The sequence below is a fragment of the Atractosteus spatula genome, chromosome 13 (genome assembly GCF_055471065.1).
Source record: "Atractosteus spatula isolate fAtrSpa1 chromosome 13, fAtrSpa1.hap1, whole genome shotgun sequence".
Lineage (NCBI taxonomy): Eukaryota > Metazoa > Chordata > Actinopteri > Semionotiformes > Lepisosteidae > Atractosteus > Atractosteus spatula.
This window is the reverse complement of record NC_142718.1, coordinates 40,795,436-40,821,915: the sequence shown is the minus strand read 5'-3', so window position 1 is coordinate 40,821,915 and position 26,480 is coordinate 40,795,436. Positions and strand designations below refer to the sequence as shown.

General features: G+C 45.4%; 2 protein-coding genes across 2 annotated transcripts; one reads left to right on the top strand and one right to left on the bottom strand.

Annotated features, from left to right (window-relative positions):
* Window positions 1–145: 145 nt before the first annotated feature.
* On the bottom strand, window positions 146–6,578 carry nmi (N-myc (and STAT) interactor). Its single transcript, XM_088929881.1, has 10 exons — window positions 6,417–6,578; window positions 6,028–6,083; window positions 4,541–4,621; window positions 3,867–4,025; window positions 3,314–3,430; window positions 2,866–3,019; window positions 2,270–2,376; window positions 1,904–2,090; window positions 1,286–1,392; window positions 146–972 (listed from the first exon to the last, which is right to left on the bottom strand). Exons 2-10 carry the CDS (start codon window positions 6,070–6,072, stop codon window positions 772–774), a joined length of 1,158 nt encoding a protein of 385 aa, XP_088786007.1. The 5' UTR covers window positions 6,073–6,083; window positions 6,417–6,578; the 3' UTR covers window positions 146–771.
* Window positions 6,579–7,128: 550 nt separating this feature from the next.
* parp14rs3 (poly(ADP-ribose) polymerase family member 14-related sequence 3) lies at window positions 7,129–26,331 on the top strand. Its single transcript, XM_088929877.1, has 26 exons — window positions 7,129–7,451; window positions 7,611–7,804; window positions 8,352–8,391; window positions 9,844–9,990; window positions 10,995–11,237; window positions 12,109–12,345; window positions 12,653–14,739; window positions 15,794–15,896; window positions 16,313–16,429; window positions 17,356–17,418; window positions 17,952–18,128; window positions 18,493–18,677; window positions 19,168–19,231; window positions 19,621–19,764; window positions 20,063–20,125; window positions 20,461–20,637; window positions 20,724–20,896; window positions 21,099–21,159; window positions 21,251–21,385; window positions 21,549–21,611; window positions 21,746–21,922; window positions 22,536–22,724; window positions 23,177–23,794; window positions 24,122–24,285; window positions 24,505–24,679; window positions 25,320–26,331. The coding sequence occupies exons 1-26, from the start codon at window positions 7,274–7,276 to the stop codon at window positions 25,613–25,615; spliced, it is 6,270 nt and encodes a 2,089-aa protein (XP_088786003.1). The 5' UTR covers window positions 7,129–7,273; the 3' UTR covers window positions 25,616–26,331.
* The last annotated feature ends 149 nt before the right edge of the window (window positions 26,332–26,480 follow it).

Here is a 26,480-nt window from a genome sequence, read left to right as displayed (position 1 = left end):
TAACAGCTGGATGAGATCCAGGATCAATTAACTACTGTATTCTAAGGTTTATTTTGTTTATGCTTATGTTCTGTATGCAGTGACTGAGAGTGGATCTCCGTTCTGTATGAAATTGATTTTTCGTCACAGAAAAGACGAGGACACGTTAAAGAAATAAAGGCACAGTTTGAGCTTTATTAATAATACGGATTTCAGAACATCAAGGAACATAATGAACATTAAAGTTGAAAGATTTTTAAGGAGACATGTTTCAGTTCCAAGTCTATTTATGGGTATAAAGAATTTTTATGTATCCAAAATCAATAAGGTTTCTATCCCAAAAATTATCCAACCTTTAAAATACAGAAAAATATCCCAAAGAGGCATGAAACATAAACAACAACTTCAAAAATGTGAATGTCTTCGTATTTGTTTAAGGCTTCAGTTTTTAATGTTGGCTTAGCGGGAACCTCACGCGTGAAGGACAAGAGTGTCAGCAGTTCACCGCAATTGCTCGTCACTTCGATGGACCATAAATGGACTAAAGAAAACAATAGCTACATTCCCAGGTTTAGCTTTTATCATCCAAACTTAAACACACATCTTCATTTTAAAAGAGTCTCCTGCTGCCTCTGTAAACCAAATTTCCTTTTAAGTGACGTTAGAAGGCCATGATGTACAAGTCCGTTGAGAAGTTACTTATAAAGCCATACAGGTAAGGAATACGCGAACGATATACTTCATGATAACAGGACAAAGACGATGAAGGATTTCCTCTCGAGTCCTACAGCGCTATTCGGCCTCGGCGGTGTCCTCGACGAAATACGCCTCCAGGCTGCGGCCCTGGCGGACGTACTTGATGCTCTCCACCTCGCCGCCGTAGTTGCTGGGCTTCTGGAAGTGGATCTCCAGGTTGTCCTGCAGGTCCTCCTCCTCCAGCTCGTCCCGCAGGCCGCTCAGCAGCACCGTGCGCCTCGAGACGCCGCAGAACGTCTGGGCAGAAGGCACGCGGAGCCGTCAGGGACACACGCACACGCACACGCACACGCACACCGTCCTGAGCGGAATATAGCTTCGCTGCTGACGAAATGGGTACATTTATATATATATAAAATATTACTGCCTTTTCAGAACTGTATCAAGGTCTGACGATCTGACCATCCCGCAACACCTCTCTGAATAGTTTAAAAATATTGCAACAATGACGCATGTGAACCAATGATCCATTCTCATTCAGATTCGTGGGGAAAATGCATACAGTACGTCACAGCTACAGCCCATGGCTCTAACGGAGGTTCTGACTTACCTGAAATTTCATTAACTCGTACTCGAAGCACGGCTGGACACGGCTCTCAAGCACCTTGACACCTGTGTCTACGGTGTGTTTTTTCTTCAGGGCCAAATGTTCAGCGACTGCCGGAGTTGGGGGGAAAAATGAAACGGTGGCATTAGATCTTTCGTGTTTTCTCAGACGAAAGCAGTGACTCGCCTGACCGATACTGGAAAATAAAACCTCCTGTACATTAACAGTACTCCAGCTACCAGTGTTGTGCAGTCCCGTTCGAGGGTGTAATGACAAGAGCTCGCCACCAGAGGCCGCCCTTGCAACGGCCTGAAGGCCTTGGTCACTTTCAATCCTTGTTGGACTGACGGCCCACCCGTCTACGTCTCCAATTGATCGACTCGAATGCGGACGTTTCTGCATGTTTGTCGCTGCACACGCAGAGATGGTGTGCCTTAGAGACCACATCCTGTCACAGAGCAGGCGTGTCTCCTCACCACAGAGCTCAAATCTGCTTCCCACAATGACTGATTTCTATCTTCCTCACAGGCAAGGAATGCCTCACGCTTGGTCTGAATCAATTTCAGATTTTCACCGTGCGCAACAAAGGCTGCTCGCTTCCAGAGGCGTCTAAATACAAACCTCCGCTGTTGAGGAACGTCAGGAGCCCAGTTCCTGATCTGCCATTGTAATCCACACTCTCCACCTCCCCTCCTCCCTTGCTCGGCTTGGAGAAGCTTATCTCCAGCTTGTCTCTCATCGTCTCTTCTGGCACGACGGGTGGAATATTGGAAACTCTGACCTTCCTCTTCGAAACTCGGATGTGCAGCTGCCGCACAACAAGGGGCAGAGTTGAGCATTGTTCCCAAATTAAAGCAGAAGAAGTCGTGTATCAAAATACTAATGGAGTCAAATCATTTCATAACTTCACTGGACGTAAGCAGATGCACACTGGCACGACCACTTGTTTCGAACAACCTTAGTTGAGAATGGAGAATGGCTATGTACCTCAAATTTTACTGAAGGGTCCATCGTCACACACAGGGGCTTCACATCCATCTTCGTGTTGTCAAACTCCACGTGGCATTTGGCTAGTTTTAAGATTCTGCTTGCAACTTGAAAACAGAAAGAAAAGGTTATGGAAATTAACATTTTAATATTCTATTTCTCTTGCATCTTAGGCTTCCCTTTAGTGGCAGTAACAGCTCCACCCATTTTCTAAGTGCTTTATCCAGTACAGAGTCACGGGGGAGCCGGAGCCTATCCCAGCAAGCTGTGGGCGTGAGGCAGGGTACACCCTGGACGGGACACCAGTCCATCGCAGGTCACACACACAGGGCCAGTTTTCCCAGGATCTCATTAACCCACCAGCATGTCTTTGGGCTGTGGGAGAAAACCAGAGCACCTGGAGGAAACCCACAGGAACACGGGGAGAACATACAGACTCCACACAGAAGGCTCCCCAGGAACTGAACCCAGCAATCTAACCACTGCGCCACCATGCCACCCAACTGACAGTAACCAGTAACAACAGAACTGAACCCGGGACCCAAGCGCTGTGAGGGACAAGTGCTAACCCACAGGAGAAGATTGTTCTACTGTACCTTTTTCTTCCTCAAAGGTGATGAGAGCCTGGCCTCCACTCAGAAGGAAGAGGGGTCTCTGTATGATGGTGAACTTGCCATCAATGTAGAGGTTGTCTCCCTCCTCTGCTTGTCCAGTGAATTTAAAACTCTTTTCAGGAATACTCGCTTTTATCTTTGCATGAAAAAAAACAATCAACATAAGAACTTACACCAGACGCTATATTTCTGAAGGTCACCCTCGCAAGTCAGAACTCATTCGTCTCGGAGCAGAATCCACTTCTCTTACTTCCACAAGATGCCTTTTCCATTTAATATTGGGCACCATTGAAATGATGTGGTGAAAGTGAGAGGCACACAGGATTAAAAACAGATGCTGTTCAGCAAATGGGGACAATGCACATGTGCCTAGCAAAGTTCTTTTAATTACATACCATTGTAATTCTTAAGCATTGACTAAATTTGGTACCTTAAACTGTTGCTTGAGACGTGCGTGTTCTGATCTCTTGATTTTCAGCATTTCTTCTTGCTCCTGTAGTTTTTTCTTGAGTGCACAGTTGCCTTTCTCCAACTTTTGAAGCTCTTGCTGTGAAACATTGACAAAAACTTTATTTAACATCACTATAAATTTGCTACACAACATAATATACATCACAGCTGTGTTCATAATGGCTAACTGTCAAGTAATGTCAACTGCAAAGCCCACACATTAGTCAAAGCAATATATTATCTTAATTTAAAAGGGCTGCTATAACCAGCCACACTGATCAATGAGTTTTGTGCGACAGAAGATATGAAGACTAGTTTTATTTTTCAATCTATGAGATTCTGTCTTGAATATTAATTACAATAAGAATTCCTAAGTACACAATTAATGCAATATTACATACATATAGCATATTTCTTTCCTCCATAGAAAAAAAAACAACGGCATAAGTCAGCTCATGAACCCGCACGACCGATATTTCTTTCAGGATGGTTAACAGTTTTGCCCTGTGGGAAAAAGACGGCCTTCACTGTACCTCCATTGCTCGCCTTTTGTTTTGAAATGCATCAGATCCCTGCTTGAGCTGAGCAAGAAGTTCCATTGTCTTGCTCTGGGCTGCCTTCTTCTGCTCCTCAGTGTCCAGTTTTTCCAGCAGCAGCCTGGACTTTTCCGTGTCTGCCCTCTCATGCTTTTGCTAGAGCGTGGAATCAAATGAGAAACAGCAGAAGGGGGGCTTCAGTTCTACAGAGGAAAACACCACAAACACAGGCGCTGCAAAATAACTGATGTATCGGAAAGCACAGGATTTCAGTTTTGTGGCATTCAACGTGTGCAGTACTGAGACCTGCCATGCAGAGTTAACTAAAGAGAGTGAAATTGCATAGATAGATAGATACTTTATTGATCCCATGAGGGAAATTGCAGAATTTAGAATTGCATAATATTCCATTGTGATTGGCTCTAATGGATTTAGAAAAAATGAAATATAAGATTTAAATAAAAAACTAAACAAAACCATTAAAAATAACCAAGTAAGGAGTACAAGCATGCGCTGTATGTTTAACATTCTGAGAAAACCAAAACATGGCACATGAAAGGGTTTGGGAGTTGGTGACTTGATTGCAAGTGTCCATTCCTCATGTAAACATTGCAAAACGTGTCTTTACACATCAGCACGTTGCTTGGAAAGACGTCAAGGAATGTCTTTACCTTCCACTTGTCTAGTTCCTCCAGCAACGCTTCAAGCTGCTCTTGATCCTCTGGGCTCAGGGTTTCATCTCGAAAGTTATTCTTTACGAAACACAAGCAATAAAACATACTTCACCAGCTTTACCCAGACAAATTCCATAATTCACCCTAATTCATTCATTTGAATTCTTTCACCCATTTTCAGTCTGAAAACATGTTGGAGGTCCCCATTTATTAGCTACTGCGTTTCAGCAGTAACATAAGATCTCCGGGTTTTGTGTACATAAAACAAAATGTGCAAAGGTTGCAATCAGGCACCTTGTTCGTTTCATTATGGAGTCAGTTAAGTCAAGTCAGATAAGAGAAGATTTTATTGTCCCCTGAGGGAAATGTATTATGGACACACAGCACTCCTGTACATTTAAATAGAATGCAAAAAAAAAAAAGAGAAGAAAAACATTGCACATCACTCTACTGCACATGTACAGTTTAACACATAACAACATGTAACATTTATAACACATCACAAAACATATCGCACTCAAGAGAGTTGTAAGAGTCCACAGCTGGAACAACAGCCAGCTGTTGTGTGTGTCCACAGGACCATGGTTGGGTCTGGAACCCAGCAGCTTTTCTATGGCTCCTACAATTTTAAACGCCTCACCCGGGCGAAAGGTGATCCAACGGATCCAATTAATATTTAACTGAAACATTTTTCCCTTCTCCACGGCCTCAGGCCACTGACAAATTAATGAGACACAGAAAGCCGGCTGGAATCCCGAATTTTCTGGTGTGAACCCTGTGCTAATTAGCAGGAGTGAGCACCACTGCTCTAGAGATTCAGGACGTTTTCTGTCTATTTACTCATGTAAGACATGTGGTCCCGGCCCTGGACCTGTAGGGACACACACCTTAACTGAACCCTAAACTGACTAATTGACTCATTGATAACATGACTAATTCGAGCTCTTTAACTTATTACAGCCCTTAAACCTGTCGCAGGTCGCATTTTAACTACTCTACTTTCTAAGTAAAATAAAATCCCAGAGATCTGAGTTGAAGTGAAAAACATCGCAAGGCTCCTCAGTCAGGCAGCATGGTACAGTAGTTCAGTTAATACTTCACTGAAGTAATTACGCTGGGCTGGAAGGGAAACCAGCAGGGGACCAGGCCTCCAGCACCACAACCAGAGAGCCCGGATGGTAAGAGATTCACAATTACAATGTATAAACATGTCCTAAAACCATATAAAAAAGTTTTTTAAAAAAGTAAAAGGTACAAACGCTCACCTTACAACACACGTTTCACAACTGGAGTCGGAAAGTTTTTACAAGTTATTGACACTAAGGATTTACCTAATTTTTCATAATGTCGCACATAACATGAACAACAATAAATGTAATTGTGATACTCTATTATTACTTTTCTGCTTAAGGAAAGAAATAGGATTACTACCTTAATTAAAAGAAAATACTCGTTCTTCAATCTAAGTAATGTACTGTACTTACTCTTCCATTTGGAAGTGAAGTGTCCATACCTTCCTTAGAGCCCATCGCTGCAGTACCTACAGGAATTATACAGACATGAACAGTTCTGGCTGTGGTGCCCGAAACCAAGTCACTCCTTCCGCTTTTACATACTGGCCGAGCTAACGTCCTTATAAAACTGTTACAAATGAGCATCTTTCACGCTGCCGTGGAACAAATCAAATTATAATTAAGTTATAAGGTTACTACATGTGAATTAGGAAGCTTGTACAGCGATTCGATTACTTTATATTACGTCTGCCTATGTACTGTATACAGCCTGTATATGTATATAGTGTATGTAGCGAACGGATGTCTAGTCTGTGCTTGTTCCTCGACACAATTTAAAGTATAAATTTTTCATTACTTACAGTGCAGAATAGTAAGAATAGTCCTTTTTCTTTACTTTTGCAGAGCGGGATACTGTTCGTGCTTCCTGGTTCTGCTTATCTTAGGGATTTTCACCGAAATGGTTTCTCTTTCTTCTGACGAGTTTTAAAACAAAACCGAAAGTTAAAGAGTGGAGCTTGTGTAGCAAAGAGCAAGTCATGCTCGGAAATAAATCAGTAACTTGGCACGGTGAGCTTGGCGCCGCACCGGAGATTTCAACAGCTTTCTTAGAACCTCAGCTCCTCCACAGCTGGGGCTTTCCGGGCTGTGAGCTACCTACAGATAAAACAGGAACGTAATGTATGAAGTATTTAACATAAGAAATAAAATAAACAACCACAGCACTTAAGTTAAAATACATCCAATGCATGGGTCTCACCCCGTCTGGCTATACCGTATCTGTGTTTTTATTATTCATATACAACAATATAGAACAGTTATGATATTTTAGACGACTGTTACATTTTTTGGCAAAACATTTCGTCGCAGAGTATTGATTGACACATTAAGAAAGTTGTAGGAACATTCTGCTTTTAATTAGTGTGAAGTTTTATTATCCAGACGTTTGTACTGGAACTTACAATAATAAAGTAAAAAATAATAAATATTCCAACAAATACACTATCAGTTTCACAGTCTGATATATATAAATATCTATATCAACTGGAGAGAGGTTGTCCATTTTGTCTAGTACTTCATTTACAAGGAAGTTAGGAAGGTCGCTTTTTATCTTTCACTTTTGGTTTACTGCCGGAGTTGAGAGTTACAAGACAACTTGTAACGCAGAATGTCCGGTATTTTATTTTTGTTGATTTTGCGTTTTTAATATTAAAACGTAATGGCGATGAAAACGTACTCGCTGCTTTTAGAAGGTCTACCCGATGACTTCGGTTGTGTCAGATCGAAACTTGATTTGTACTTCAAAAATAAAAGAAAATCGGGAGGAGAAGTGTTGGAAATCAGACATCACCCCGAAGACAGACGAGCAGCTGTGCTGGTCTATCTGGAGGAAGAAGGTAAATATTTTCAAATGTGTTTTTTTAATTGGACGTTATTGCCTAAGATGTTGGAAACTAAATCAAGTACGTAATGAAAAACAATGGCATTTTCCTATTAGGGAGAACAGGAATGCGTCTTTCCTCTATCCTTCCCACTACTAACTTTGCTCTTCTTAGTGAAAAACAAGGTGCTGGAGAGAGGAACCCATCGCGTGGATCTGAAGACATGGGGTACCGTAGAGCTACGGGTCAAGCCCCTACCGGAGACAGGTGGGGACCCCGGAGCGCAGCGCCTCGCACCTGCGGCGCGTCTCCCCCGTCTGGAACCGGAGCGCCTGCAGGGTAGAAGTGCGGGAGTGTCCCGCACCGAGGTGAGTCTCACCCCAAGCAAGGACAGGTCAGAGGTCAGAGCGTTTCTCATCCGGCACTTCTGTCTTCTGTACTTTCAAGAGTGAACTGTGGGAACTGGCCAGTTCTCCGAACCAAGTCGTCACAGTAGTGATGAACTAACGATCAACAGAGGGGAACTTTCATGACCCACATAAACCGTATTAAAGCACATGGGGGGGGGTCAGCTCACATAACAGTGCACAAGCTCCGTGAGTGTGAAGACACCAAAGTCTTGACTGGGGATTTTAACAGGTTAAATGTTTGCGGGGGTTTTTTTTTAGATAAATGGTTTATTCTGTTTCTGTTCTAGTTGATTGAAGTTGACATTAGCCAATAAAATAATCAGGAGAAAATAACGCAAGCTCAAGATGGTGTGGAGGTAATTTCTTAGCTAGCTTCAAACTCTAGTGCACAATGTTGACTTCGTTACTGTACTGGGTGGAATATTCTGTGTTTCCTTACTTGAGGAAACAACAAACCAGCCCTTGATAATGTGTTTGTAGTGACTTTTCTTTTTCATTGTTTTAGAGTCCCGGTGATGAGGAAGAACATTCAGTTTGTCAAGCAGGTATGAAGACCAGTACAGTTCGTGGGTTGGAGGTGGTGATTAGACAGATACTGTAGATACTTTGTTAATCCCATGAGGGAAATTGCACTGCAACAGCAGCCAGGCACAATCAACACAGCACAGTGTAATGCAATAATACAATATAAGTACAAAGAATTGCACACAACACAAAATATACAAAATAAACCAGGATGTACAGTGCACAAAGACAATGTATTGCACAGTACAGGTATATTGCACAATCCACAAGCATATTACACAAGTGTAAATATATATTACAGAATCATAGATAAATAGCCCAATCCACTTCCACATATTGCACACCAGTTGTAAACAGAGGATTACTCTACTACCAGTATAATTCCAGAATAACTGTATTTTGCATAAGTATTGCAAGAGGTATCCTGCAAACCTCTTTATTGACCCCAAATGAAATAGGCATGCAGATGAATATCAGCCACCCGTGAAATATGCAAGACAAAGCTGATGACCCCTAAAACGCATTGATTATCACGCTGTTTCTTAAAGCACAGTGAAGACGAGGGCCCGGGGGCTCACAGTCTGCTGGCCGTTGTACCAGCCCGGCTCTCAGTTAACACACTCGAACCCTTGATCAGTTAATAATGTCAAAAGTTCATTTGGAGTCATTTGAACTGTTTGATTGTTTTCAGCTCTTAAACATCAGAGGTTGCCTTTAAACTACAGTAAATCTTTGGTTTAATGGATGTCCCTTTAACAGTGTTCAGACAAAATCTGTGAAGGGGGACTTCTGTCTGTAAAGTCAGAAATATCAGACGTTCGGTGCTATTAGGGGAAATACAGACATAATAAAATAAAAATAAGTAGTACCTAGGTTAAAAATTCAGAAATGTCAATGGTGCCCTATAGGGATAGGTCAGTCGCATATGAAGGGTGTTGTTCATGTTTCATATACTTTAGAGAATTATATACTTTATATTTATGACTCATGAGTTGTGTATGTATGATAAAAACGGCACAGGAACACATTTCATTGACTGTGTTGATTGTAATCATTAAAAAATAAGTGAAAATGATTCCAGAAGAATAGTGTATATTTAGTATACATAGTGTATGTTTCTCATATAATGGTGTATTTTGGGACTGAAAAATGTCATTCTTGATTTAATAACAGACACCCCTTCCCCCCATTTGCTCCATGAAACCGAGGGTTTACAGTATTGTATTCCATAGTTGTAATAAAATACCACACTTTTGAGTCAATCCAAAAATATGCGAATACTACAATGGAGCAACTTGTTAGTTCAGTTCAGGCTTTCATTAAAACATTCGGCTGAGCAGCGTGTAGGTCTCTAGGACAGGATTAGGAACCCCTGGAACAGATGTTGGACAAAAATACCTTGAGGTCTGTTTTGGTTGTTTCTGTTTAGGACAAAGGTGTCTGCTGACTTACAGGCCTTTTGTTTCCTCCAGTAACAGAGCTGAATTCCCTGTTGCTGAGCAGTGATTCCCCGATCGACGAGGAGATCCTCCGGCTGTACTTCGAGCAGTTCTCCGAAGACATTCAAATCGACAGGCTTGAAACAAACAGGTGGATACTGAGGTGTGTTCACAAGGAAGGTGCGTATAACACCGAGCTGCATGAAGCACCCTGGTTCTCACAGTAAACACAGTAAATAGTGGCACCTATTGGATTCAGAGGAGGAATGTCTTAACTAACTTCGTATGAAATATTTGGATTTAAAGCAAGGCTTTGATAAGTTTCATCATTAAAGGTTAATTTTCTTATTAAAAGCTTTAGGCGGGTAGTGTGTGTGAAAGGATATAATACTGGTGAATGAATAGGAAAGAGTGTGTCATCTTTAGGGGGGCACCATTTGACCGGGCTCATTGAGCCAGAGTGCTGCAGGGAACAGTTCAGGCCCAGTCTTCATCAGGTCCTTACATTCTGGTTTATACAGGGGATCACACAAACACCTGTGGCTGTGCTAAATGAACACGAGATGTCTGAGACTCAATGTTGAGAAGTGCAATGCGATCAGCCCAGGAAGCATGATCATACTCGTCAAACATGGCTGCATGATTCCAAGCACAAAGCATTTTACCCATGAAAGATATCTGGCTGTTTGTGTAGATTCCTCTAGAATTTCTGGTAAATGTAAAGAGAATTCATGGGTATATGTTGTGATTTTTGCTGTATTGTAGGTAGACTGTCTCGATGGCTTTGAATAGAGAATTCTCTGAAACATCTGAAATAAGTGATCAGATACTACACCTTGTTTAATTCATTGTAACATTCAGGTGACCCACACAATAGTTGCTGTCATTGTAATGTGTTTATTTAAATCCCTGTCACCTTGCAGTATAGTCCACTATATCTGCTGTGACATTCCTTTATTAACTAAAAAGCGCCATCCTCTTAGTAACTGCTCACGTTGACACATCTCGACAGGTCATGATTATATTGTGGGCCTGTGTGCACATCTTACCGCCTTTAATAGGAAATACTTTTCCCAGTGTCTGCACTGCAACACTGTAGAAAAGCCCACCTTACGTCAGCACAGAGCATCGCCGTGAGAGCGGTTATTTGACACACACACACCACGACAATTCAAATGTTGCAGATCTGGAGGAAGTCCTCGCTCAGAAGAGCCACGTGGTGAATCACACCGCCGTGCGGGCGGAGCTGTATGATGAGGAGGCCGAGGAGAGGCGGCTCGACCCCCGGAGGTTCATCCTGAGGGGGTTCGGGGAGACCTGCACGGCGGGGCTCGTTTCCGTCTATCTCAACAGCTGCAGCAAAGGCGCAGTGCACTCCTGGGAGCTGCTGCCTGACGGCATAGCCGTGACTTTCCATGGGGGTTTAGGTGAGTCACCTGCCGCCCCGCGACCCGAGGCCAGCAGCATGCCCCTTCTGTACAAAACCACTGGAGTTTCATTCACGCTCAGATCGATGTCCCGATTCTTTCACCTAGTGTTCCTAGCAAACAGGGAACACCTTTTAAGCTGTGTCTGAAAAGTTGTTCGTGTCTACGAGTTACGGGAATGAATATCAATTCTCTCTGGCCTTTTCTCAGCATTGAGGGAGCTGGAGGTCAGATTCCCCTTTCTTCATCTGCTGTATGTAGTCACGGCTAGCAGCCACGCACTGTTGCTTTACTCTTAGTGGGGCTCATCAGCATGGCACTGACAGCTCTGACCAGTGAACACACATGTGTGTATCTATCTTACTGCAGCATCTTTCCACATGCTGGTGTGTTTTAAGAGCTTTCAGTCACTGAATTATGTACATTCATATTATTGAACTCCTTCCCTCACTTTTCTAACCTATCTATTCATTCATCCTTTACAAACAAAGATTTAAAGTTTTTGGAAGGGGTTCTCTCTGTCGTCTTACAAAAGCAGTCCAGGCTCATTGCAAACTCTAGACACAAGACGTAAAGCGAAGGCAAATTAACAAAGTGCAGAAAATGAAAAGTGATATGAAGGAGGAATTCATGAGTGTAGAACTTTCTGAACTTTCAAGATAAATTCATCTATCTACTGTATATACTATTTCCTATGCATGTTTTAGCATTTTTTTCATCAATACTGTAATTGAAAATCATCAATCGTCTTTAACTGAAAATGTCGACTGCACTGCTGTTTAAATATAGCCCCTTTTAAAGAAACTGGTGATTTTTTAATAATCTTTCTAAGATCCTTCTAAGTTCTAAGTTCCGTGTTTTATCACTTCAGATGTTAAATCTTTTCTGAAGAAGTGCTTCACAAAACACCTGCAGAGCAATGCGATCACAGTCACGCGGCTGGAGCGCACGGACTCGGTCCTGGTCCGAGGACAGATGAGTGCAGTCACAGAAGACACCCTGCAGTTGTATTTTTCCAACCCTAAAAGAAGTAAAGGAGGGAAAATAAAATCACTGAGATGGTGTACAAAAGGAGAAAGCATCATTATTGCTTTTGAGGTTGCTCAGGGTAAGTTATTAAATAACAATGTCCTTGCCTCTTAATACAAAACCGTTTACATCCGCTATTAAGTGGGAAATAACAGACTAATCAAATATGTATAAAGGTGCTCATGAGCTGTGGTGGACAGGTGTCCTGTCCAGAGTGCAGACCTGTCTTGGGCTTCAGGGTCAGGGAACTGCCTCGTCTTTGTCCAGGAATAAGTGGCATTCAGATAATGGATGGATGAGATCTATCCATCGTCTGCGTATTTAGTGACATTCAACCATTTCAGTATTGCAGATTTAATCATCAGTTCCTTGTTTTTATTTAACAGATGCACAGCGAGTCTCTGAGCAGCCACACGTGTTATGTGGGGTCAAGATGACTGCCCACCTCTACTACAGCATTTTAGGACAGGCTTTAACTGGACAAACCCCCCCACTGCCTAATCTTCCTAGTAAAATAACCATCCCCATGGATCGACAGCTACTGGACTACATTACAAGCAGGGCCAAGTGCACAGAAGAGTTTGAAAAAGCTTTAGGGGAGGTTTATGCTAAGGTTCATTTCGAGGGGTCCCCACAGCCTGATCAGGTTGTGGTAGAAATCACTGCTGAAAGCAACTCCCTCTTGCTACACCGCCTTGCTCCCAGCTGGGAAAGGAATGCCAGACAGACAGTACATTCCCTTCTTGATAAATATCGTATAATTCAGTTGAAGACAGAGACAGCGGTGTGGGAGAAAATTAAGACCAAGTGCCTGAGCTGCATTTCCCCTGACCTGAATGTCCACTTTGAAAGCACCACGAGCTCAATTGTGGTCCTCGGACTGCAGGAGGAGGTTCAAAGCCTTCAAAGAAAAGTAGAACTCCTGATGAAGGAGGCAGGCGCAGAGCTGGAGGTAGAAAGGAACACTGTGGAAAGCAGGGTCATGGTGGATAGCGAAGAGGAGCTGGATTTCTTGTGCAATCTGGTTTTCCCTAAACTCGCGGATATCGAGCTTTCGAAAGACCAGTCTGCCTTGGCCTTGTGCTTGAAGGGCCACCGGGACAAAGTGAAACAGGCAGAGTCACTCGTCAGCAAGACTCGGCAGGAGCTTGTCGCTCAGACTCTGAACCTCTCCGCCTGCCAAACCGACTTTCTGAAGTCTCTGGACGTGAAGGAGTTTGTGCGGGATCATTTTGCCCGGAATGGCATCTCGGCCACAGTTCTGAGCCACAGGTCCGTCCAGGTCCTCGCTGAGAAGAAGGACATCAAGAGAGCTGTGGAGAAAGTGCAGGAGTCTGTGAGAGAGGAGATCATCAGGCTCTCTTCGGACCAAGCTCAAGTCGCCAAGACTGAAAAGTGGGAGCAGTTTCTCGGCGAACTTAAAGCAGAGGTGGGAGGCAGTGTGAGGATCGCACAAGCAGATATGCAGATCTCAATATGTGGATATGCAAACCTAGTGGATGATGTTGCAAAGAAGCTGAAGGGATACTTGGACAACAAAATGCCTGCTACGGAAGTCATCCCACTCAACTCTGCGCACGAGGTGGAATTCGCCGATGCTTACATGAAGTTACCTGACAATCCTGAAATCAAGGCCCTGGCTGTCACCATCCTGCCGCTGCGCACGCCTGCTGCCCCCTGCTTGAAGGTCACCGCAGCGGCCGAGCACATGCGAGGCGCAGTGGCCGCCGTGAGGAAGCAGATCGCCGCGGTCGTGTCAGAGAAGTACGTCTACGGGGGAGCAGGGGAGTCCCGAGTGCTCGCGAAGCACGAGGACTCGCTGAGGGCCCGGGCCAAGGAGCTGGGGTGCGCGCTGTGGCTCTCAGTGCAGCCCGCCAGCAAGCCCAGCTCCGGCCCGCCTTGCGGTGTCAGGATAGGCGGTGTGGTTGACCTGTCCGTGCGGCAGGGCGCCGTGGCGGGGCAGCAGGCAGACGCGCTGGTGTGCCCTGTGAACGGCAGCCTGGCCTTCGACAACCCCGTCGCCCGGGAGCTGCTCGCCGCTGGGGGGCCTCGGGTCAAGGACCCCTGCGACGACCTCCTGAAGGCCAGGCTGGCTCTGCGTGCTGGAGAGGTGGTGCTCTCCAGCCCTGGCAATCTGCCCTCCAAAGTCCTCCTGTTGGCTGTGCTGCCCATATGGGGCAAGTGCAACTGCACGGGAGCGGGGGGCCAGCCCCTGGAGAGCGCGTTCCTGCACACGGCGGTCCTGCGGTGCCTCCAGCTGGCCGAAGAGAAGCGGTGCAGCTCCATCGCCCTGCCAGCGCTGGGATGCGGCGGCTTCGGCTTCCCCGTGGCCGAGAGCGCCAGGGTGGTCGTGGGGGCCGTGCTGGCGTTCTGCGACCGCGAGCGGGAGACCGCGCGCCACCTGAGGAACGTCATCGTGGTGGAGTCAGACATCCAGAACGTCGAAGAATTTCAGAGTGTCACCAAAGCAATGGTAGGTACAGTTGTGTATATGTGTGCAGAGTGCATTCGTTAGTGTAGTATTCGAGTGCTAGATTGGTATAGGACAGAAAGGGAGGAGGAATGAGAGAAATCAAGAGCCTTATGAACAGAAGACTTGTTAAAGACAGTATTTGATTTTATAGAGTACCCCTTTATCTGATGCAAACAGAACAGCATAAAGTACAGGACTATACACAGAGTAATAGCTCTTACTATTTTATCTCTGGTGTATTTCGTGCTGAGATAAGGAAACAAAAGCATTTAGCTGGGATTAGAGCCTCACCCAAGTTGTTCTGTGGCTGCCACAGAAGCAGGTAAACAGGTTGTGAATTCCTGTGTGACCTTAAGGTTTTCCCCCTGAACATCTGGGTTTTCCAGTCTCTCCCAGCACCCCAGACACTTCAGCGTCTGACGATAACAAATCCTAACACAAAGGTGTTTTAAAACGAGGTCCAATGAGTCAAGTCTCTTTTTTTGTGCTGGGCAGAGAGCACAGCTGGCCTTCAGGGTGAAACAGAGTTGCTGATGACAAAAGCTAAGGCAGAGCAGAACAGTTGAAGGGACTCTTGTGATGAAGGTCTCACCGATGAGGAAAGGGTGTCCTGTGGATGATTGTGTGAGTGAAAGGGAGCTATAAAAATCATCATCTCCATTGCTCTTGAAGAAATACCACCACATAGACATTAGCAGCTGTATTCAAGACTGAGACTTCTTAGCACTTTGCTGTGACAGAAAGGGGTTAAATGCTGAATGTAAAAATACCAACTAACTGGGCTAAAAACTACTTTAGAGACAGAGGATTTGATAAAAATCTGCCAGACACACTGAATAATCATCCCTCTTTACAAACACTTTAAAATACAGTCACGAAAATTCCTGAAAGCCCCGCTGTTCAACAAGGAATTAAACCACTGCATGAGCTTATCTGAAACATGTAGATCATTGTGAAATAAAATGTACCTGCTTGAAATAAAATCGCTGATGATATTAGAGAACGAAGCACATCAGATTAACTCCTGCATGTCACATTTATGTCTCTGAAACAGGGGCAGACTGGTAGAGTATTTATGGGCAAAAGAGCACCTTCCCTTCCTGCGATTTCAGCAGCTCTGTACAGGAAGTCAACCCTTCATCCCCACCTGCTGAGCGGTAAGACTCCGATTGTACTCAACCCCGCGCCTGCCACTCTCGGCCTCTCAATCGTTAGCTCCGCACTTCAGAGCCACCACTGATTCTCTTGAAATTCACCACAGTCCCACCACTGCAGTGAGGAGATTTAAATGAGGCTTTTCACTCTTTTCACTGATGTACTGTGCTTGGCCTGTTTGCTCACTGAGATCACGCAGGCAAGGAGAATTTGATTATTCAATCAGTGTAATGTCTCGGCTGAAGGCTGGGACCTCAGACCACCAAGCAAAGAAAACTGTAAAGTTTTTTTTTTATTTTGTTATTCTGAGATTGTATGCAATGACAGGAGTACACCAGGGAGATAAATGTGCCTAGCAGTCTCCTAGAAAAATGTTTCTGCTTTGTGTGCACGTGTGTCCTGTCTGTCTCTCCTACAGCTGCCCCGAGTGTCAGTGTCGGAGGTGTAACAGTTACTCTCCAGAAGGGAGACATCACCAGAGAGACCGTGGATGTGATAGTGAACTCGACTAACAGCTCTCTGGACCTGAACACTGGTAAGTAACTCTTTAAACAATGGAGACTAGCTCAAAGGACCCCCCAGTTTGTTTCAGTAATGTGATTGCATTGCCCACAAAGGAAACGCTACCGGGATTAATAAGGATCTTATGGAAGTGGTCTTTTCACATGGTGGAGCGAGAATGTTATTTTGGTTATATCACAAGCCTCGTGTTTTGGTCCTAGCTTTGCTTTCTGTTTCTGTCTAATCCCCGTGCTACACAATGAGTCTCATAAGTCATTTGCCCATTAGTCACACTAGTCATGTCAGAAACCGTTAAACGCTTCTTGCTTCCAGTCTCATTTCTAATTTCTAAGCACACATCCACTAATGGTAGTTTGTTACCAAAATGGACTAATAACAAATTCGTCTTTCCATGTTCTGTATATTTAACAGTTCCATTTAATAAGTACTTAGTGAAAATGATAGTGATAAGCCGGCACGGACTGCGATGGATTGGCATACCATCCAGGGTGTACCCTGCCTTGTGCCCGTTGCCTGCTGAGATAGGCTCTGGAATCCCTGAGATGGATAAAGTGGTTCGAAAATGGATGGATCGTTTCATATTTAAACTACTGTAGAGTGAAGCACTTCATTAAGTAAAACAGCATTTGATTGATTATGGATGTAATATTAGTAGTTTAATAGTTTTCTGAGTATTGTTAAAGTGAAAATGTGTGTTGTTAAACTTTCTCACTCTGCTGTGTTTGATCAGGCATGATCATTCGCTATCCTGCCACAGGAAGCTGGGAAAGATTGCATCCCAAACATTAAAATAAAAATGACCAAGTTTTTAAACTGATATAGTATTTTCAGATTAATCATTTTCAAACTCGGTGGCATTTAATTATATTCCATTTACTCGCTTGTGAGTGTGTAAATTATTAGCTATTGACATACTGACATTATTGTTTTTAATTACAGGTGTCTCTGGGGCCATTCTGAAAGCTGCCGGGAAGTCTGTAGTCGAAGAATGTGCTAAACTAGGTACTTGAACACGCACAGGTTTGACTGGCAGTCAAGCTATGGAGTTTCTGATGAAACTGACACGTTGATAAAGAAGCTAGGCTGATATTGTGACTAACAAACTGGAATAGAGAGATGCCAGACCCAGGGTCCAGGTTGAGAAGACTAGCACTGCCCACCCCTCGCTCTGCTCTTTGTGCGTGTATGTGCAGTACTGCACGGGCGCCTGCATCGCTGCAGCTGTGTGCATCGATGTTGACACATTTTTGCAAAGTGAGAGTAAGGAGCACAAATATTTTGCAGATTTACCGAACGCTATTCCGCGCTATTAACTGTAGCTAACCGGAGAGTTGACGTTTGTTTTAGCAGCTGTATAATGACAAAGACCTCCCGGGTCCGACGGTGGGAAGGAATACGTAGAGAGTGTGGCTCGTCTTCCATGAGTACTCGATGTGTCATCCCGGGATGGGGGGGTGTTGGGTGCTTCAGCTCGCACGTGTTAAGCGCGGGTCCTGCGGACCTGTGAAGGAAGACGAACCTCCCTGTCGCCCTAGGCGCCCAGCCGGCGGACGGGGTGGTGAGCACGGCGGCGGGGCAGCTCCGGTGCCGGCACATCGTGCACATGGTGGGCCCCACCAGCGCCGCGGGCATCGCCGCGTCGGTGGAGAGCGCCGCACGGGAGTGCGAGCGCAGGAGCGCCGCCAGCGTCTCGTTCCCGGCCGTCGGGACAGGTGAGGCCTCGCCGGGGGGTGCAAGGGGGTGCCCGCCTGCGTGGAGCCGACCTGAAGGAGATCGGGGCTCCTTGGGCAGCTAGATTCTCTCTGCATGGCGCGGCCTTCCCGTAGTGTATGCGTCGCGTATTCCACCACAAGCTCTGTGTTTGAGAGGGATAGCTGTGGGCAGATGACCCCTGTGTGTAGTGTGTTACAGGAAGGCTGTAAATCTAATGAACACCAACACGCCAACCTGACTGCAAGGCAAACCAATAATGACGAGCAGCACAGGTGAACTGAAAGTGATGAAGTTCTGGGCGTTTCTGTTTTCCCCCCCCGCTCCGCGTTGACTATCGTGGCGATGTGTTACACCGTATTGCAGGTCGAGGAGGCATCGGGCACAAAGAGTCCATCGAAGCGATGCTGAAGGGGCTGGAGCAGCACTTCTCCACGACAGGCTCAACCAGCATAAAGTCTGTGCGCGTCATCGCCTTTGAGCAGCCGGTTTACGACTCGTTCCGAGATTACTTTGCCCAAAGAGGCCAGAAGCTCCCAGGGAATGCGAAGGTAAATGTCTGAAGGCTCTCACCTCCCTCAACACGCCTGGGGATTCTGGGCTCTTTCCTGCTGGTGGACTCTGGTGGAGACCCCTGTGAATCAGGGGTCTCAGGAATGGGAACTGTGTCTGTCTGTCCTCCATCCAGTTTGAGCACTGCTGCCTGTGAACCCTAGGCAGGTGCTGTGAAGGAAAGAATTAGCACATTCCACAAGGCAGGAGCCACTTGTATCTGGTCTTCAGCTGCTATGGGCCTGCACAGAGCCTGCAGCTTCCCACAGCAGCTGAACAGACAGGAGTCTGTTGAATACAAACTGGCATTTCCACGTAACTTGGTTACATAAAGCAGGTAATATGGGTAAAACAATGAAAAAAGTCAATAATGCTAATTTGGGAAGCGCTTACATTTGAAGTAGTGACATACAGTAATTGTAACGGCTGTGTTTCGACATTCTGTTTTCATGGTGCTGACGGGATCTTTCTGACATGTCTTTCATCCAGGTCGGCCCCCAGTCTCCCAGTGCTGGAGCACAGAGTCTTTCCACACACCTCTCCGCAAGCCAAGGTACGCCTCTCCTTCGGCCTTCAGACTCTTTCAGAAACGCCATCTCAGTCTTTTACTCAACAATGAAGCCTGTGGCCGATTTGTCAAATCTACAGTAATCTTAAATTAATATTCTTTGAACGAAAGGTGCATACTGTATTTCTCGCGAGGTTACTTTACAACAGAATAATACTGGAGCTGTTAGAAGCATTGTGGCTTTTAATTTGAAAGGGTACAAGTAATTTAGACCAGGCTTACCTGCGATTGCTATTTATTATATGAATAATGAAAGACACATTAGTAAAATGTCATTAAATGTTCTATATCAGTATTAACACATACAGAAGCGTCTTCAGAGTTGTAAGTACGTTTCTTTTTGTTGCTAAACCTAAATGCACTTTTGTTTTTAGGACACCTGAATGTAACCTCTACACAATTCCCTTCTCAAGTAAAAGTCTGCAACGTTACAGTGGAAGTCAAGAAAGGAGATATCACCTGTGAATCTGTAAGAGGGATTGTCAATTCTACAAACAAAGAACTGAACTTAATGGGAGGTATGCCGGGTAACTGTGTTAATTCATCATTTAAACTTAGCCTCTGAAACAAAACCTATACAAACAACAACACACATGGAAGTTTAGCTCACCCTTTTTCCTTTTTGCAAACTACACTGCACTACAAGTTTTTTTAAAAAAAGATTGAATAGCATAGTAGTAATAAACTCCAGGTAATAATTAAAACATCACTCTCCAAGAAGTCTTGAAAAAATAAACTTGGGTCTGAAATGGTTTTTCTGGTCAAATTCACACTTTTTTCTGCTTTGTGCGATTAACTCGAATGTGTTTATTTCAGGAGTTTCAGGTGCTATATTCAAAGCTGCTGGAAGTTCAGTCATAGAGGAATGTAAGGCATTTGGTGAGTTCCGAAAAAAATACATACAATGATCCCATTAATGACCATCACTACAATTAAACTTATAAGCTTTCAGAAAATTTTCATTTGAAACATAATCTTCTGTTTTAACTTCTGCATAAATAAGAGCTTGCTGTCTAATAGAACAAATACTGCAGCGTAACAGTGCAATCAAAATGCTTGGGATCGGGACTAAAATTAAATCAGATCGTCAAATGCTGGGGATGCAATTATAACGAGCTGTAGCGCTGCGGCGTGTCAGAGTAAGTACGCTCCAGTATACGCCGTGCTAAAGCCAGGGGATTGCCTGAGCTCCGGGTCCCTCTCCCCTGGCGCAGGGCCGCAGTCCGAAGACGGGGTGCTGGTGACCGGCGGCGGGGCGCTGCACTGTGACCTCGTCCTTCACATGGTGGGGCCCAAGTCCCCGGCGGCTGTCCAGGCGCAGGTGGAGAGGGTCCTCCGGGAGTGCGAGAGGAGGGGCCTCAGCACTGTCTCCTTCCCTGCTGTTGGCACTGGTGAGGACGGCTCCCGTGGCGCCTGGCGCTCCTGGGCGTGCCTGTGCCGTGGCTGGACTTACAGGGCGGCGCCGCTCTCTTCTCAGGCGGAGGCGGGCTGCAGGCGGGGGATGTCATTGCCGCCATGCTGCAGGGGTTTGAGGACCACTTGTCCCGGCACAGCCCCTCCGTCCTGAAGCTGATCTACATCGTTGTGGCACAAGACAGCATTCTGAACGACTTCTTGAAAGGGCTGAAGCAGTGGGTCCTGAAGACACTGGTATGTAAAAACCAAGGCGATAATTCAGCCGAGCTGAACTGACAGTCGAAGAGACCTCTGGTCAGATGTCGCTTCAGATTCGGATGATTATTGTGATTATAGGAAGTGTGCTTGTTGTCTTAATCACGTGTTAAATTGAACAGATGCCTGTGCTTCTGAATGATCATGCGCTGTATAACTCCTTCCCTGTGCCTTGTGCCAGGTTGTTTCTGGTGCTTTAGACAGTGACAGCTCTGAGTCGGTGACTGAAGATGAAGATGATGGTGAGGATCATTTTTTTCCTTTTTCAGATGCCATACTGTATGTACAGATACAAACACGCAAGATTCCTTTCCTGTGCTTTCGACTCCACAGGCTCCTCCCCAGCAGCGAGCAGTATTGAAATACTGATTGGGCGGATAAAGGTGAGGGCAGTGTGTGGTGACATTACCAAGGAGCAGACTGATGCCATTGTGAGCAGCACCAACACCACCCTCAATTTAAACACAGGTAGGCCAGCGGGCTACTTCATCGACCTGCGTCACAGAGCAGTGCGAAACGGCGGAGTCCTTACAGCTCTGGCACCTGGGATGGAAGCCCTGACTGAGCAGACCTTGCAAGCTTGCATGCAAGACGAGGTGAATGTGACGGTGTGTTTGCTTGCTCCCTGCAGGGGTGTCTGCGGCCATCCTCAAAGCCGCAGGACAGTCGGTGGTGGACGAGTGCACTGCTCTCGGTAGGTAACCAATCAAGCGCTTTACCGTCTAACCTTGGGAGCTCAGACACATCCCAACAGGGGTCTTTATAATGCACTGCGAATTCTGCGAAGGTTCTTGTGGCGTATCTGAAACCTCCTTTCCCGCCTGCCAGGAACTCTGCCAAGTGACGGCTTCGCATTTACCAGAGCTGGAAAACTGGGAGTTAAGCACATCGTGCACATGGTGGGGCAAACAACAGAGAGTGCCATCACTGTGTCCATGTGCAAAGTGCTGAAAGCCTGCGAAGCCAAGAAGATTCAGTCAGTATCTTTTCCGGCACTTGGAACAGGTAACGAACAACACCTTCAGATGAATTCTCCTCACATCTCCATGTCACTTCAGATATCGGGAGTATCTTTCTGTCTTCATTGCAGTGAGATGGGTTTAAGACAGTTTTTGTATAGAAGTTATTAACCAAAGTTCAGGAGGGATAACGACACATCAATCTCACACAGCTCATTACCACCATCATCACGGGAGTTGACTCTATATATCGAGCACAAATACCTCCCTTCACATTCGCCACAGCATCCATCCTCCACCCTACCTCCACCTCACACCTGCCCCTCTGCCCCCCTGCCCCCCTGCCCCCCAGTTCCCTCCTCTCTGAATGTCCTGTGGCCAGGAGGCTTCAGACAAACTTTTCTCACCAAGCATTCGTTCATGGATGATGTTCTCCCTAATGAAATCATAATGAAAGATGAGCGGTTCTTGACTTTCAAAAAATGCAAATTATTGTAGGACTAGTTTGCACCAAAGCAATGTGGATATCGGTTTGTGCGCTCAAAACGTCACCAGCACGAAAGAGTTCAGGCCCAAATCCTGAAATCCTGTTTACAATCCCGGGCCTCAGGTCGACCTTGAGAGCTTGTGTGAGTGATTGGCTGTTTTTTTTTTCCCAGGAGCGGGAAATTTAGGGGCAGCTCAAGTGGCCGCTGCCATGATAGATGCCGTGGGCCTCTTCGCTCTTGAGCACTATAAGCCTTCGCTGAACGTGATCCGTCTGGTGATATTCCAGCCCAGGATGATGCCGGAGTTTGAACAGGTCATGAAACGTTTTAAGAAAGTCACTCCTCAGCCCAAGCAGCGCGGTGAGTGTCCAGAGTAGTGCGCCGCACTGAAATGGAAAGACTTGACAAATTACAAGTGCTGAACACCGATTAGGATTGATCAGTATCTGAATTTCCTGAAGACAGCATGTAAGGATCTGCTTCATGGATATTCCTATTCAGGAAACAAAATCATTTGTTTCTGTTCATTGTAGCAATGTATTCCGAGCTGTCTTCTGATGCTGGTTGCTGATTCTGGGCTCTCAGCTTCTGATAACACACCACAAATTGATTTTGTGAACAGGTGAACACTAATAATGACAACTAGCCCAACATTTCCAGTACAGTGCAAATATTTCTACTGTACGATAAAGAAAGGCTGATCTCCGATCACATTACAGTTAGCAATGTTCGAGCAGTTTACACCGAGAAATAAAACAGGTCTTATTTGATTCATTTATCATCACTGTTTTCCCCTTTGTCCGGTTTTTCAGCGCATGTTAACCCTTCGCTGAGAAAAGCCCCTGCCATCGTGCCCCACACCAGCCTGGGCAGCCTGGCCGAGCTGGTCACTCACCCTGGCGCCACGGTCGAGGTGTGTGGAGCTTCCAGACAGGCTCTCGCCCAGGTGAAGAGGTGCTTGGACGAGCTGCTCGCAGGAGAGTGCAGCAGCCAGGAAGTGGATGCCACGCACCTGGACTCCCTGCTGGAGCAGGAGAAGCAGGAGATAGCCTCCCTGAGTAGGAGGCACGAGGTCAGACTTGAGGTAGGGGCCGGCAAGCTGACCGTGACCGGGAAGACGGACGATGTCCTGACAGCGGTGCTGGAGATCAGCGGGTTCCTCCAGAAGGCCAAGGAGCGAGAAAACATGGCGCAGGACCGAGAGAGGATGAAGAACATCGTCCGCTGGGAGGTGGTGAAATCTGGCACGACGACCGCCCTCGACGCGCACATCAATTACGAGCTGGAACTGGCCTACCATAAGGAGAAAACGCACGTGTACAGGAGCAACACCGAGACGTTCACGGTGGATTTCGTCAACATGCAGCGAACGGACAGCAAGGGAAACGTCCTCAAAATCAAAAGGACCACTCTGACCGATTCGGAGACAGGTGGGTCAGTCAAATTCGCTGTAGGGACAGATCACAATCCGCTCCTAAACTCCATGTAATCTTGGCTCTGGAAACAGTTTCTTTTGAAGTTGGTTGGCCATGTTCTTCTTTATCAAGGTCGTCAGAAGGGTTACAAAGCAGAGGAGGAAATCTGGCACATTTGAATTGGTTTGTAGCTGGTAGCTAATTGGCCTCAGTGTCTCATCCAGCCATTTCTCAAACAAAGCAAGGTAACTCCTTCAACAACACAGCTGGGCAGCTTGTTCCCCACTCCCACCGTGCTATGGGCTGTATTGCTGTTAATTCTTGTTTTTTGCCTTTTTTAAGCCATCATCGAGCTTCCCGTGACATGGACTGATATGAAGGGAAAAGACATGGAAATAATTATGCTTTCGTCGAAATCTGAGGAATTCTGCAAAATATCAAAGGAGTTTGTGATATCCAGCAAAGTAGCTGTACAAAAGTCAAAGAAGACTGTCGAGGTAGTAAAGGTAAATATGTATTTACAGTAAATACTTACAGATGGCCAAGGGTATTATTAACGTGCATTTCAAAATCAGCCTGAGGCTCATTCTCATTAGGTCTCACAGATTCAGAAACTGGAATCTGTAAAGAGAAAGAAAATGAAGGCTTTAAGATTTCTTGGCAGCCTGGGGAATAATGATACAGATATAATTTGGATGCTCGGCTGCGTCTATTTCTTAATTTAGATTGAGAGAATTCAGAACCGGGAGCAGTGGCAGAGGTACGCCGTCAGGAAGCAGGCGGTCGACAGGAAATACCCCACCCAGGCGAACGAGAGGATACTTTACCACGGGACCACGCAGGATATCTGCCAGAAAATCAACAGAACTGGCTTCAACAGAAGCTTCTGTGGGAGAAATGGTAAGACCGCCACCTGCTGGCCGATCCGTGACAAGTCATCTGCAGAAGACTGGGAAAACTAAATAATAATAATAATAACCACATCACTTTATTAACCCTTTACAATTTCTTGCATTAGGAATTGTCTTTTCGCATACCCCAGCTTGCTCTCCATGAGACACACAAACAGGGGGAGAGACTGGGGTCGGAGCGCAGGGTCAGCCATTGTAAGGCGCCCCTGGAGCAGTTGGGGTGAAGGGCCTTGCTCAGGGGCCCAATGGAGTAGGATTCCTCTGCTGGCTGTGGGATTTGAACCAGCAACCTTCCAGCCACAGGCGCAGATCCGTAGCCACAGAGCCACCGCTCTGCTGAAGGTTGCTAAACAAATCTTCTCAAAAACTTTAAAAAGTTCGAAAAGATCTTTAAAACTGCTAGAACGACATTTAAACTAAAAACTGCTTTATAGTTATATCTGTTGGTTGGTGGCACAGGAAAGGGGAGTTTTTAAAAATGGTACTTGAGAGTTAAATATTCAACAAATTAAAATAAATTCTAGCCGTCCACATACTGGAACTGGAGGTGGTGTGTGTGTTGAGCCTCTCGTACGCTCTGACGGAGGAGTCTGGAAGCTGAGACGGAAATGCTTGGTTTTATTTTCCAGCTACAAAGTTCGGACAAGGAACGTACTTTGCCAAAGAGGCCTATTACTCCTGTGATGACACCTACTCCAACCCGGACGAGCAGGGCTACAAATACATTTACAGGGCCAGAGTGCTGACAGGAAAACTCTGCCAAGGTCACGAACACATGAAGGAGCCGGCGCCCGTCAACGCCGGCGATCCCCGCTCCGACCTGTGCGACTGCGCTGTGGACAAAATGGCATCCCCATTCATATTTGTCATATTTTGCGACTTTGGCGCTTACCCAGAGTACCTCATAACTTTTAAAGTCGTTTGAAAGCCTATGCCTATCCGCACAGCACAAAAGTCCAGTTTTTCTTTTTACACGCTTACCGAAGTGCTTCTCTGTTAAAGTTGTCATCTTGTTACTTTATTTCTCACTCTTAACTGTTAACAAGCCTAGCTTTCACTGTACAAGTCTACACTTTGCTTGCCTTAGGAGTTACAGGGTAGTCGCAATTTCTCAGGGGCAACAATTTTCTTCAGCACCCAGTTTTACATCATAAAATGTTAGCCTGTTTTAAAAGAAACTGCATTTTTTGCACTTTTCACGTATAGATTAGCCTCCTGCTTTGAGGCTCAGTTTTAAAAAAAATGTCCCGAACTAACAAACTCAGGGCAGCAGTAACAAGCTGATATAGCCCATCCATAGGATTTCTGATCTTATACTGGGTATTTTAACTGGCAATCATTTTTCTAATTTTCTAAGTGGTCTGTAAATCAAGCACTAAAGCCTGTACAACATTTGGTACTGTAGTTTTTGACACAAATTTTATTAACTGCATGAACCATTTTTATCAATTTATGTTGATTCAGGAAGAACTTAATTTGTGCCTCTGTGCAAAATTCAAGTGCACAACATTCAGCATTGACTCTCGAGTCAGTTCCGATAACAGAAATCTCAGCTGCTGTTGGCCACTCATGGCTCTGTGCTACTGTTAAGACTGAAATATCAGGTATGCAAGATTATGACAATAAAAAGAGAAAAAAAAATGTTTGCCAATTCATTTTTCAAGAGCCTATTTGCAGTGAAATGCAGAGCAACACCTGCCACTGACAAAAGCAAGAACCAATACGTTATGACCAGTAGTTACAATCACGACAAACAAGTGCATTTCAAACCCTCACATTAGCCGGGCAGG

What these genes read in the sequence shown, in the direction of transcription:
- parp14rs3 (XM_088929877.1), top strand. Translation starts at nt 7,274, where the DNA reads ATGGCGATGAAAACGTACTCGCTGCTTTTAGAAGGTCTACCCGATGAC. An exon ending in ACATTCAGTTTGTCAAGCAG is followed by an intron (nt 8,392 to 9,843) that starts GTATGAAGACCA and finishes TGTTTCCTCCAG; the next exon opens with TAACAGAGCTGAATTCCCTG. An exon ending in AGAGGAATGTAAGGCATTTG is followed by an intron (nt 20,126 to 20,460) that starts GTGAGTTCCGAA and finishes CCCCTGGCGCAG; the next exon opens with GGCCGCAGTCCGAAGACGGG.
- nmi (XM_088929881.1), bottom strand. Translation starts at nt 6,072, where the DNA reads ATGGGCTCTAAGGAAGGTATGGACACTTCACTTCCAAATGGAAGA. An exon ending in AGGAACTAGACAAGTGGAAG is followed by an intron (nt 4,026 to 4,540) that starts GTAAAGACATTC and finishes TCCACGCTCTAG; the next exon opens with CAAAAGCATGAGAGGGCAGA. An exon ending in GTCTCAAGCAACAGTTTAAG is followed by an intron (nt 3,020 to 3,313) that starts GTACCAAATTTA and finishes TTTCATGCAAAG; the next exon opens with ATAAAAGCGAGTATTCCTGA.